The sequence below is a fragment of the Equus asinus genome, chromosome 1 (assembly GCF_041296235.1).
Source record: "Equus asinus isolate D_3611 breed Donkey chromosome 1, EquAss-T2T_v2, whole genome shotgun sequence".
NCBI lineage: Eukaryota > Metazoa > Chordata > Mammalia > Perissodactyla > Equidae > Equus > Equus asinus.
In genome coordinates, this window is record NC_091790.1 from 194,430,316 (window position 1) to 194,441,327 (window position 11,012).

At 41.7% G+C, this 11,012-nt stretch overlaps 2 protein-coding genes across 2 annotated transcripts; both read left to right on the forward strand.

The window, feature by feature from the left end:
* Nucleotides 1–2,049: 2,049 nt before the first annotated feature.
* TAS2R4 (taste 2 receptor member 4) lies at nucleotides 2,050–2,970 on the forward strand. Its single transcript, XM_014859193.3, has one exon. The coding sequence runs from the start codon at nucleotides 2,050–2,052 to the stop codon at nucleotides 2,968–2,970; it is 921 nt and encodes a 306-aa protein (XP_014714679.3).
* A 6,348-nt stretch (nucleotides 2,971–9,318) lies between these two features.
* Nucleotides 9,319–10,218, forward strand: TAS2R5 (taste 2 receptor member 5). Its single transcript, XM_014859192.3, is given in 1 exon segment — nucleotides 9,319–10,218. A coding segment is annotated over 1 exon segment (900 nt).
* Nucleotides 10,219–11,012: the final 794 nt, after the last annotated feature.

An 11,012-nucleotide genomic window follows, 5' to 3' on the forward strand; every position in this document is an offset into this window, starting at 1 on the left:
TGGTGCAGTGAACATACTAAAGTTACCACTGCTGGTCATTCTACTGGAACCCAGAGTGTGGGTGGAAAATGTAGCATTTCCTGAGTGGGAGTCTGTTTTAGTCCCATTGGCTGAGAGCAGTTACCTTCCCTGAAAGTAAGTGAAATCACATTCATAGGTGTGGCATCCCCACCCCCTCTTGATTCCTATTTCAGAGAAGTTTGGAGGCAACTCTTGGAAAATCTCAGACTTTTTATGTGACTTCAGCCATGTGTGGACTGCCATTAATCAAAGTTAGGGGTGGGAGTGGGGACATGGATCTGAGTGGAAAAAGAGTCTCATCTGTTGCTAAAGGTGCAGTGATGGGAAGTTCAGCAATTTTGGAGAAGATATGGTTTTCTAAATCCACCGGGGGGAATACCTAATCTGTTAGCTCCCCAGTGGGTCCCAGGGCATGGGGAAGAATTACCTAATGCTTCAGTCCAAGTTTTGAGAAACCCAAAGGGGCCATCTTGTTTGTTTTGTTTAGCTTTCAATGAATTAATTTTAATTGCTAAATGCCTTAGGACTCTTCAGTCTAGTTGTTTCATGGATAAGGGACCAGAGCATGCTTTCACCTACTATGACCAGGCACCTTGGGTCAAAGTATGGGGATGAGAATTGTCCCTGCATTTAGAGTCCAATTATATGCTTAAAGCTTGTTCCCAAGGTCACATGTCTCCTCCAAACACATCTATTCTTTGGTGTACTGCTGGGGACTTTAACACATGAATTAACAGCAAATCATGACAGATGCCCATGAGACCTTCCAAGTTTCCATCAGGGGCCCCAATGTTCTATGTCTCACAGTACTACTTCTCATTTTTAGCGCTCTCTGACTTCTTGGACCAAGTTCACAGATTCTGACACTTAATGAGATTGAACTGTAGTTTGGGTCCAGGAGGATTATAAATGAAAAAACAAACAACAAAACCAAAAAATCCCCCAAATTACATTCCAACACCTCTCAGTTTCAGTGCTTACCAGCACTTTTTGCCTTATACAATACTCACAATTTTCCCCAACTATTGATGAACAGGGCTATCTAGAGGATCTTAAGTTGTGTTTGTGATTTTCTTGACTTGGGATAAGTGGAAAGGAAAGTCAATGTTATCTGTTCATATTCTGCAAGAAGTTACACAGAACTGTAACTAAAGCATTACTGTGTATCTGGTACCAGAGTAGTTTGATTGACAGTTAAATGCCTAAGAGGAAATAGCCATGTGTGATCTAAGCATAAATGCAAATCTATAAAGGAAACTCATGAAAGGGCTGACATTTCTTTTCCAAGCAAAAGCAGATCACAGCAAATGATTATGGCACAAATCCATATATATTGCTGGTGAGGGAATGCAAAGTAAAGAAATCATCATGAAAGGGTGGAATTAATTAAAAAAGGCTTTCTCAAGGAAGTGTGAGGTCCTTGAACTTGATTTATTAGATAACAGTAAATCACTGTAGGTGCTAAGAGATGAAAGAGTAACATTGGCATGACCAGAACGACAGATGGAGAAAATGGCTGCAACATCAACAGAGGGGATAGAGAAGTTGGATTCGGGTAATCCGTGTATGTGTGGGTGGAGGGGGAGTGGGTAGGAATGAGGCATGGAAATCCCCACCATATTCTGGGGTTGCTATGAAGAAAAGTTGCATTCCCTGTGAAAGAGTGACAGAAACAATGCTGTACTGGCACACTATCATTTGGATTAGAAGTCCTTGGAGCCTGCCATAACTCCTCCCTCCAGCTCTCTTTCTCTTGAAGGAGTGGACTCCCAGGTTCACCTAGGCTGTTTCAATTAGGCATTTCTAAGGAAAGTGGATATGAATGTAGAAATAGTAATGCAATCCTTGGAAATTTGCATCTCAGTAAAAGCAGCTGGCTCTTAGCTCACTAATAGCTCATTTGCCACACTGGGGAAAATTAAAAAGGAAATGTCCTTCCTGGCTGGGTATGGTGCCTACTAGTATATTTCAGTATTTCTCCTGCTCCCAGCATCAGCACCACAGCTACTGAATGCTCAATGAGTAAAGATGCTTCGGATATTTTTTATCTGTTCTGTTATTGTCTCAGTAATTTTGACCTGTGTAGGACTCATTGTGAACCTGTTTATTGCAGTAGTCAATTATAAGACTTGGGTCAAAAGCCACAGAATCTCCTCTTCTGATAGGATCCTGTTCAGCTTGGGCATCACCAGATTTCTTATGCTGGGAATTCTTCTACTGAATAATGTCTACATCAACTCTCTGAAAGTTGAAAGGTCAGTCTACTTACCCACTTTTTTCCTGTTGTGTTGGATATTTTTGGACTCTAATAGTCTCTGGTCTGTAACCTTGCTCAACGCCTTGTACTGTGTGAAGATTACTAACTTCCAACACTCCATGTTTCTCCTGCTGAAACGAAATCTCTCCCCAATGATCCCCAGGCTACAGCTGGCCTGTGTGCTGATTTCTGCCTTCACCACTCTCCTGTATGTTTTGCTCAGACGGACATCACCCGTCCCTGAATTTGTGACTGGGAGAAACAGCACAGTATTTAACATCAATGAGGGCATCTTGTTTTTGGTGACCTCTTTGGTCTCGAGCTCATTTCTCCAGTTCATGATTAATGTGACGTCTGCTTCCTTGTTAATAAATTCCTTGAGGAGACATATACAGAAGATGCAGAGAAATGCCACTGGCTTTTGGAATCCCCAGACTGAAGCTCATGTGGGTGCAATGAAGCTGATGATCTGTTTCCTCATCCTCTACATTCCATATTCAGTTGCTGCCCTACTCCATTATGTCCCTTCTTCTGTAGGGATGAATTTAGGAGCCAGATCCATTTGTGTGATTGTTTCCGCCTTATACCCTCCAGGACATTCTGTTCTTATTATTCTCGCACATCGTAAACTGAAAACAAAAGCAAAGAAGATTCTTTGTTTCAACAAATGGTGGAATTTCAATAGTAAATAGTGGCTGGAGTCACCTTATGGTTTGGCAGCAAGATTTTCTCTATTAGTACTTTTCCCAGTGGTCTGAGGCTTTCATTTCTGTAATTGCTGATCTGACTTTCCAGGCCTCTGAGCACCTGTATTTCAGTTCATTCTCCAATTTCTTTTTCTGCTAATATTTTAAAATTAGGCACTTTCTCAAAGGAACTTGTTTGAGGCATTGCTTGCCTTGTATTTTGCATGGGTGTTGCACCCCTGGATAATAGATATTACGTTGTTTAATTGGCTACTGAAATATAATGGGAAGTTCCCCCAAATTAAGCAAGACGTTATGGTTCATATCATTAATTTAGCTGAGGAGCCCTAGGTAGGGGCTCAGCAAATGGGTAAATGGTCATTGGGAGTCACTAGACATCCTTAAAGCACAGCAAGAGAGCACAAAAAGAAAAGGAAAAAAAGTTTCGGAGAGAAGAAGGAGGGAAGAGAAAGTTGAAAGGAAATAGGTATACACTGTGGCAGATGTACAGAAAAAGGGTGCTCAACTTGCTGGGTGATAGTTACTGAGCTATTACTACCAAGAAACTCTAGGATTGAATTTCTAGGTTTGTCCTGGAAAGACGGGAAGGGCCAGAGTTGTTGGTTGGAGGGAAGTGATTAGTGTTAAAGAAGCCCAATCCAGGATGGCTTCAAGGATCTTAAAATCCAGGGAACTAGCCTAAGGTCAAAAGCAAGCGCCAAATAGTAAAATTAACACAGTCTAAGTGCAACTTTGTAAAAGATTGTACCTCATCATCTGATATGGAATTTGGTGGACAGCCAAGAGGTGTCACTGGACCGGTAGCGTCACACTTTTGGTGAATTTATGTCATCTATTTATAAACTTATGCATTGAGTTGTATTGGCACTGCCCAATTCTCCAGGTGAATTCTGTTTGTTTGTTTGTTATTTTTGAGCTGGGGCAGTAGGACTATGGCTAGAGAGGAGCAGGAATCTGAAGATGGAATATTGTAAGGACAACAGCAGCAGAAGGGGCACAGACTGCACACCATCCTCCCTGAGTTGAGTGGGGTGGGTGTGGACTCAGTCTTCTGTGGGAGCGCCAGTAGTAACATCGTGTCAGAACAGCTGGATTGTTCTTTGGATTATAGCGGTGGGGTATATATGGGCTGGGAAAAGGCCTCACTGTAACTCTGTGTCAGTAGGAAGGAACAAGAGGCCCTGGGTCACTGACTCAGTGGGTGCACAGCTTGCTTGCAAATGAGGTGTGTAAATACAGGTACATACTTGACTTGTTTGATAGCATTTCTGACCTATTTTAAATAAAGGGAAATTATTTGTCTCAATTTTTCTGCTTTCATAGTTGGGACAGTGACTGTATAATGATAATCTGAATCCAGGTATCTTAAGAAGAAGTAAATATATTGATATTACTCAGAAAATCTCTCTCTTTCAGTCCCACCTATCCCTCTATATCTTTGACTTCTGTGTGTGTTTTTAAAGGCCTGGGATAATCAGTCTCCCATCTTTATTCTTGCTTTCCAGAAATTCTGGAATCGTACAGAGCTGATCACCTTTCTTTAGAAGCAGTAACTCAATTCATCCTAGATTTGCCTACTGTGAATAATAGCAGATTTTAGGAACTTTCCTACTTTATTGAAATGAGTGATTATGGAGAGAAATCACCCAGGAAGGAAAGAAAAATAACATTAATTAGCTAATACTATTTTCTAAGTACAGGCTAAATAATTTCATATGTCCTTTTATCATCACAATAGCCCTGTGAGGTAAACGTTATTATCATAATTTTTACAAAGAGGAACCTGAAGATCTGAGAGGTTAAATGAGTTATCTGAGGACACAACCACTAACTGGTTGAGTTGGGAGGCAAAAGCAAAGACTGACTTGGAAGCACATTAACTTTCTATGAATGGCCACAGTGCCCGACTTATAAATTCCCCTTCCAGGGAGCCAGTCGTGATGTCTGTGTCCTGTTGAGGGCTGGTGCTAGCATGGACCCTTGAGTACTTTGCTTTGGATGGGCAGCTATCCAGAAAGCCTTTTCTGCCATCTCTGTTGCTTGACTCTTAGTGTGATCTTGTAATATTATGGGAAAACCACATTCTCCTCTGGAAAAACACAATTCTCAAATTGTTAAAAACATAATTTTTATACAGACAGCCTTATGTAACTGAGTTTTATATACCTTTTCAAAAGTAAAGTTTTAATTTTTTATTTTACTTTATTTTACAGAAAATTTGCAAAGGGAGTAGAGAGTTCTCATATTTCCCTCACTCAATTTTCCTGATGTTAATATCTCACGTAACATGGTACATTTGTTAAAACTAAGAAACTAGCATAGATACAGTAACTGGAACTAAGCTACGGACTTTATTCAGATTTTACCAGTTTTCCCCACTCCTGTTCTTTTTCTCTCCAGGATCCAATCTAGAATATCACATTGCTTTTAGTCCTCGAGTATTCTTTGTCTCTTCTTATCTGTGATGTTTTTCAATCTTTCCTTCTTTTTCATGACCTTGACAGTTTTAAAGATTACTGTTCAGGCATTTTGTAAAATGTCCCTCAGTCTGGGTTTGTCTGATGTTTTTCTCATAGTTAGACCGAGGTTATGGGCCTTTGGGGAAGAGTACAACAGAGGTGAAATGCCCTTCTCATCATGTCACATGAGGGGTACATGATATCTTCATGACTTATCACTCATTGTGTTCACTGTGATTGTTTGGTTAAGGCAGTGTCTCCCAGGTCCCTCCACTGTCCATTTACTGTGTTTCCTTTTCCAGACTATCTTGTTTAGAAGTAAGTCTCTAAGTCCACTCACTGTCAAGGGAGGGGGAATTAAGCCCTGCTTCCTAGAGGGTCTCCCAAATTTTGTCTATTGTACGTCTCTCTCCTCCCAAATTTTTGTACTCATGGAGGCAGACAGAAATAGCTCCTGCTTTCATCTGCCAAGTCCCCTCACTCCATTCACCTTTTCTACTCCAGCAATGCTGCTGAAGCTTGTCATGTTCTTCCTCAAAGACTGTGATCCTTGCTGCCTGCAGGCCATGGAGGACATAGTTGGGCACTTCCTCCTCCCTCCAAATACCTGAATTCCAGTCCCCAAGAGGCGGTACCGACCCAGTGAGCAAGAACCCCACCCCTTCATAAGGTGGTGGGGAAAGAAGCCACGAAAACTATGAATATATGCACATTTATAATTTTTGTTCCTGTTACACATGCTTGTTAACAATGTGCTTAATCTGCTCAATTTCTGAATTTCTGGACTGATACAGCGCTTTAAGAGGAAAATTAGTTTGCTCAGGTTAACAGCTGCTACAGAAGGATGCCATCTTGTAGTAATGCAGGCACAGTTCTGGGAAGCATTGAAAAAGGCTGCCTGTGTACAGGAAAACAAAATGTTTGAGTCACTGAGATATGTCAGATGTAGAATAAGGGACGTAGCTGTACTTGGTCTGCAACTTGGTTGAGGGAGGGCATTTTTGGGGTGAAAGTGTCAGACCTGAGTCTTTGAAACCGAAATACCTTAGCTACTTAAATCCCTTAGTTACTTCTTCCTCCTTTACGTGGCTTTTTGTGCCTTGGTTAGGCTCTCTCCTCTCATCTCCAACTCTTCCCTCTCTGAGTTCACCACTGTTTCGTCTCTAAGACACTCACCGCTGCCTATACTTCTGTCCATTCTATCATAATGGTCATGAGCAATTCGACTTGGAGAATTCTGCGGAAGGTGGACAATTCTTGGAGATCCTAGAGGCCACGACATGGGAGAAAGACCTAGTCAGCCCTGGCTCTAGATAATTGCCAGCAGTAAAATTAATTTAGTGTAAGATTAATTAGGTTTTTGTTCTCAGTTTTTCTTCTCATTTCTTCCTTGATTTTGAAATAAAATAAGAGAGTAACATGAGAAACAATAGAAATCAGAGCTACTGCTCTCTAAGCAATGCAAAGTGCATTATTTTAATAAACTCTGGAAGTCTAAACTGAATTTTCATGTTTTGCATGGAAAGTATCATGTTTTTCTAAATTACTGCAGGTAATCTAATTTTCTTTGCCAATACACTAACTATGTCTCCCCTAATAAAAGGAAGTAGAAAATAACTATAATTTTGAAATAAAATGTGTTAAAATAAGAGATGAACCTGTGCATTAATTGCTAAACACTTTTTAGGCAAGCAGTTTTCTCATTGGAACTAACTAATTATCTCAATTCCCTATGTGGTTTAGCCTTTCTTAATGCCAGTAGTAAAGTTGTCTGTCCAGAGACCAGCTTTATATTTCTGGCAATTCTTTTTTCTTTTTGAGGCCAGACTAGGCTTTCTGAATATGCATCAGTTGGCTACCATGTTCTGTATGGAGTTCCACTGCCCAAGACCTAGAGTAGGGCAGGGTGGGAAAGAGGGGCAGTTATGTCTGCTATCAGAAAGTCTCCATAGAAACCCTGCTCTTGGAGAGGTTCATGCCTCATTCAGGTTTTCTGGCCAGTGGCAGACTGTGACCTTCTCCTCTCCCTCTGCACTGCTGCAGCTGGAGTTTTCAGGTGCCAGGTCTTGTAGTTGGGTGGAGATGATGTAGAATGTATGCTCCCTGGCAGCAAGGGCTGTGCGTTGCTCCCCGCTGTGTTCCTGTGCGTGGTACACTGCCTGGCACGTAATAAGCACTCTGTAAATCTAGTCCTACAATCCCATTGTATTATTAGTAGAGCAATTGAGGCCCAGAGAGGGCAGTGGTTTGCCTGCGTCTTCACAGAGCACCTGATGTAGTGCTGGGCCCAGACTCTGGGGCTCCTGACCTCTGGTACAGAACTCTTTCCTCTACACCCATGCTACCTCCCTAAGCATCTCGCCTCACCTCTCTCCTTCTTTCTAAGCAAATTTCTCTTTCTAGCCTGGTTTGAATATTGTATTGTTTTTCTGTTTTCTGTGTAGCAACACAAACTTAGCAGCTTAAAATGACACACATTTGTTATGTCACAGTTTCTGTGGATCAAGAGTCTGGGTACAGCCTAACTGGGCCCTCTGCGCAGGGTCTCACAAGGTGCAATCAAGATGTTGGCTGGGCTGCATCCTTTCTGGAGCTCAGGGTGCTCTTCCAAGCTCACTGGTTATTAGCAGAATTCAGTTCATTGCAGTCGTAGGACTGAGGTCCCCCTTTTCTTGCTGGCTGTCAGATGGGGGCCAGTACCAGCATCTAGAGGCCTCTTGCAATTTCGCACTGTGTGGCTATCTCACAATGTGGCAACTGGATTCTTCAAGGCCAGCAGGAGGGCTCAGTCCCTCTTCCAAGACTTTGAGTGATTAAGTCCAGCCCACCCAAGATAATCTCCTTTTTGATGAACTCAAACTTGACTGATTTGGGACTTAATTACATCTGCAAAAGCCCTTCATCTTTGCCATATAATGTAACCTAATCACAGAAGTGACATCCTATCTTATTCACAGTCCCAGCTCTGATCAAGGATTATTCAGGGTGTGTCCACCACGGGGTGGGAATCTTGGGGGCCGTTTTAGAATTCAGCCTACCATAAACATGTTTGTGTTGAGCTGGTCCCAGGGTAGTTGGAATCTGGACAATAAATGAACCATTTTTCCGATGTTTCTTCATAACTGTACTCGTCTGTTTTCACTTCTTTGAGCTCATCTCCTTCCTCTAAGACCTTGATGTGAGATAATATGCTAAGTCCAGTATGTGTGGATAAGTGATCACAAAGTGAAGATGACCTCAAAGACCCTGATTAACAGTAATGACTCCTATACCTGACTTTCTATATTTTTTATTATTTGACACTTAAATATAATATGTTTTGGTTCTCTGTTTAGTTTCCCCAAACTTTTCCTACTTCTCTCTTTAATAATGAAATATATTTTTAGTTTCTGAGTTTATGCGGCTTTCATGTTAAAGGTTCTTTTCATGAAAATAAAATTTCTTTTTAGACGTATGAACTCATATCTGGCACTGTGTAGAACCTGAGAATGTTTTGATTGGATCTTTCTTGTTGAGAGGTCTTATTATATTATGTGCTGGTGTCTAGACATTAGCGCATGACCCTTGAGAAGGAGAGTTGGTGTCTGTGGTACTGTTTCAAATCTCTGAGTCTAGGCTCAAGGTTCATTCATGTGGATGCAAATACAGAGGAACTCATAACTTCTCAACTCTCTGTTCCTGGTCAGAGCTGTTCAGTCTCTGCTTGAGGAGAGGTTACAGAAGGACAAGACAAAATCTGGATTTGGTAGTGTGACAATTCACCGTGAGTGTGGTATCACCTTCAGGGGATCTGAAACTCAACCAGAAGCCACACACATTCATTGACGTGGTGCCTTCAGTAAGAGATGGCAGTGAGAGACTCTCTTCCCCAGCCATGCTGATTGCTGCCCTAAGACTGCTGATGCTGGTGGCAGTGGCTGAATTTCTCATAGGCCTGGTTGGAAATGGAATTCTTGTGGTATGGAGTTTTGGAGAATGGGTCAGAAAATCCAAGGGGTCCTCATACAACCTCATTGTGCTGGGCCTGGCTGTTTGCCGATTTCTCCTGCAGTGGTTGATTATCATGGACTTAATCCTGTTTCCGCTTTTCCAGAGCAGCTGTTGGCTTCGCTATCTCAGTGTCTTCTGGGTTCTGGTAAGCCAGGACAGCCTGTGGTTTGCCACTTTCCTCAGATTCTTCTACTGCAGGAAGATCACGACCTTTGAACACCCCATCTACTTGTGGCTGAAGCAGAGGGCCTATTGCCTGAGTCTCTGGTGCCTTCTGGGGTACCTCATGATCAGTTTGTGACTTGTGGTCCACATTAGCTTAAAGCCTTGCAATCCTTCCCATGGAAACAGCAGCATTCTATACCCCTTTTCAAACTGGCACTATCTGTGTATTTTACATCTCAGTGCAGGAAGTGTGGTGCCTTTCAAGGTGTTTCTGGTTTCTTCTGGGATGCTGATTGTCTCTTTGTATAGACACCACAGGAAGATGAAGGTCCATACAGCTGGTAGGAGGGATGCTCGGGCCCAGGCTCACATCACTGTCCTGAAGTCCTTGGGTTGCTTCCTTGTGCTTTACATGGTTTATGTTCTGGCCAGCCCCTTCTCCATCACCTCCAAGTATTCTCCTGCTAATCTCACCACTGTCTTCATCTCTGAGACACTCATGGCTGCCTATCCTTCTCTTCATTCTGTCATATTGATCATGGAGAATCCCAGGGTGAAGCAGATTTGTCAGAGAATTTTGTGGAAGATAATGTGTGCTTGGAGATCTTGGGGCCTGTGATCTGGGGAGAAAGGAGTGGCCCAACTTTTGAGTCTTTTGACTTGAGACTTTTGTCTTGAGACTTTTGAGACACTCTTTTGATAGTTCTCTATAAGGGAGTTGACTTAAACATCTTTTAAAATTTTCCTTCTTTGACATCAAATCAACAAATGGACAACAGGAAATAAAAACCAATACTATTTCTCTTTTGGCAATGCAAAGTACATTGTCTTAATGTATTAGAGAAGTCAAGGCTGGGGCTTTATGTTTGCTAAAAGAGGTATTATATTGTTTTTATGTAGCAAATAAATCATTTATTTTTAAATTACATGTATAGGTCTTGTTTTTCTTATTATAGGAAACAGATTAGGCACAATTAGTATAGTGGTAATTAATTTTTATGAAATTTCACCTATCCATTAGCGTTAGTTATTTTAGATAAGCTTTTTAAAAGAAGAAGTATCAAGTAATTTTTTCATTTCTCTACTCTAATAGGTCTAGTTGTCTAACTGGAAAACAAAGCAAAACATCCTTATGTTTCTGGAAGTTTCTTTGAGCCCTAGACTTGCCTTTTAGGACAAAAGTCAGTTGGCTGTCATGATCTGTATTAAGCTCCAAAGCCCAGGACCTGGAGTGGGGCAAGATGGGAATGAGGGGCACTTGCTTGCTCTAAAAAGGGACACTGCTCCCTGAAGAGGTCAAGCCTTATCCTCTTTGATCGCTTAGCCATCCTGACTGTCCACTCTGACCTCTCCACAGCCTGGAGTCAGAGTTTTGACCTAGTCTTTGAGTTGGATGGAGATCATCTAGAATGT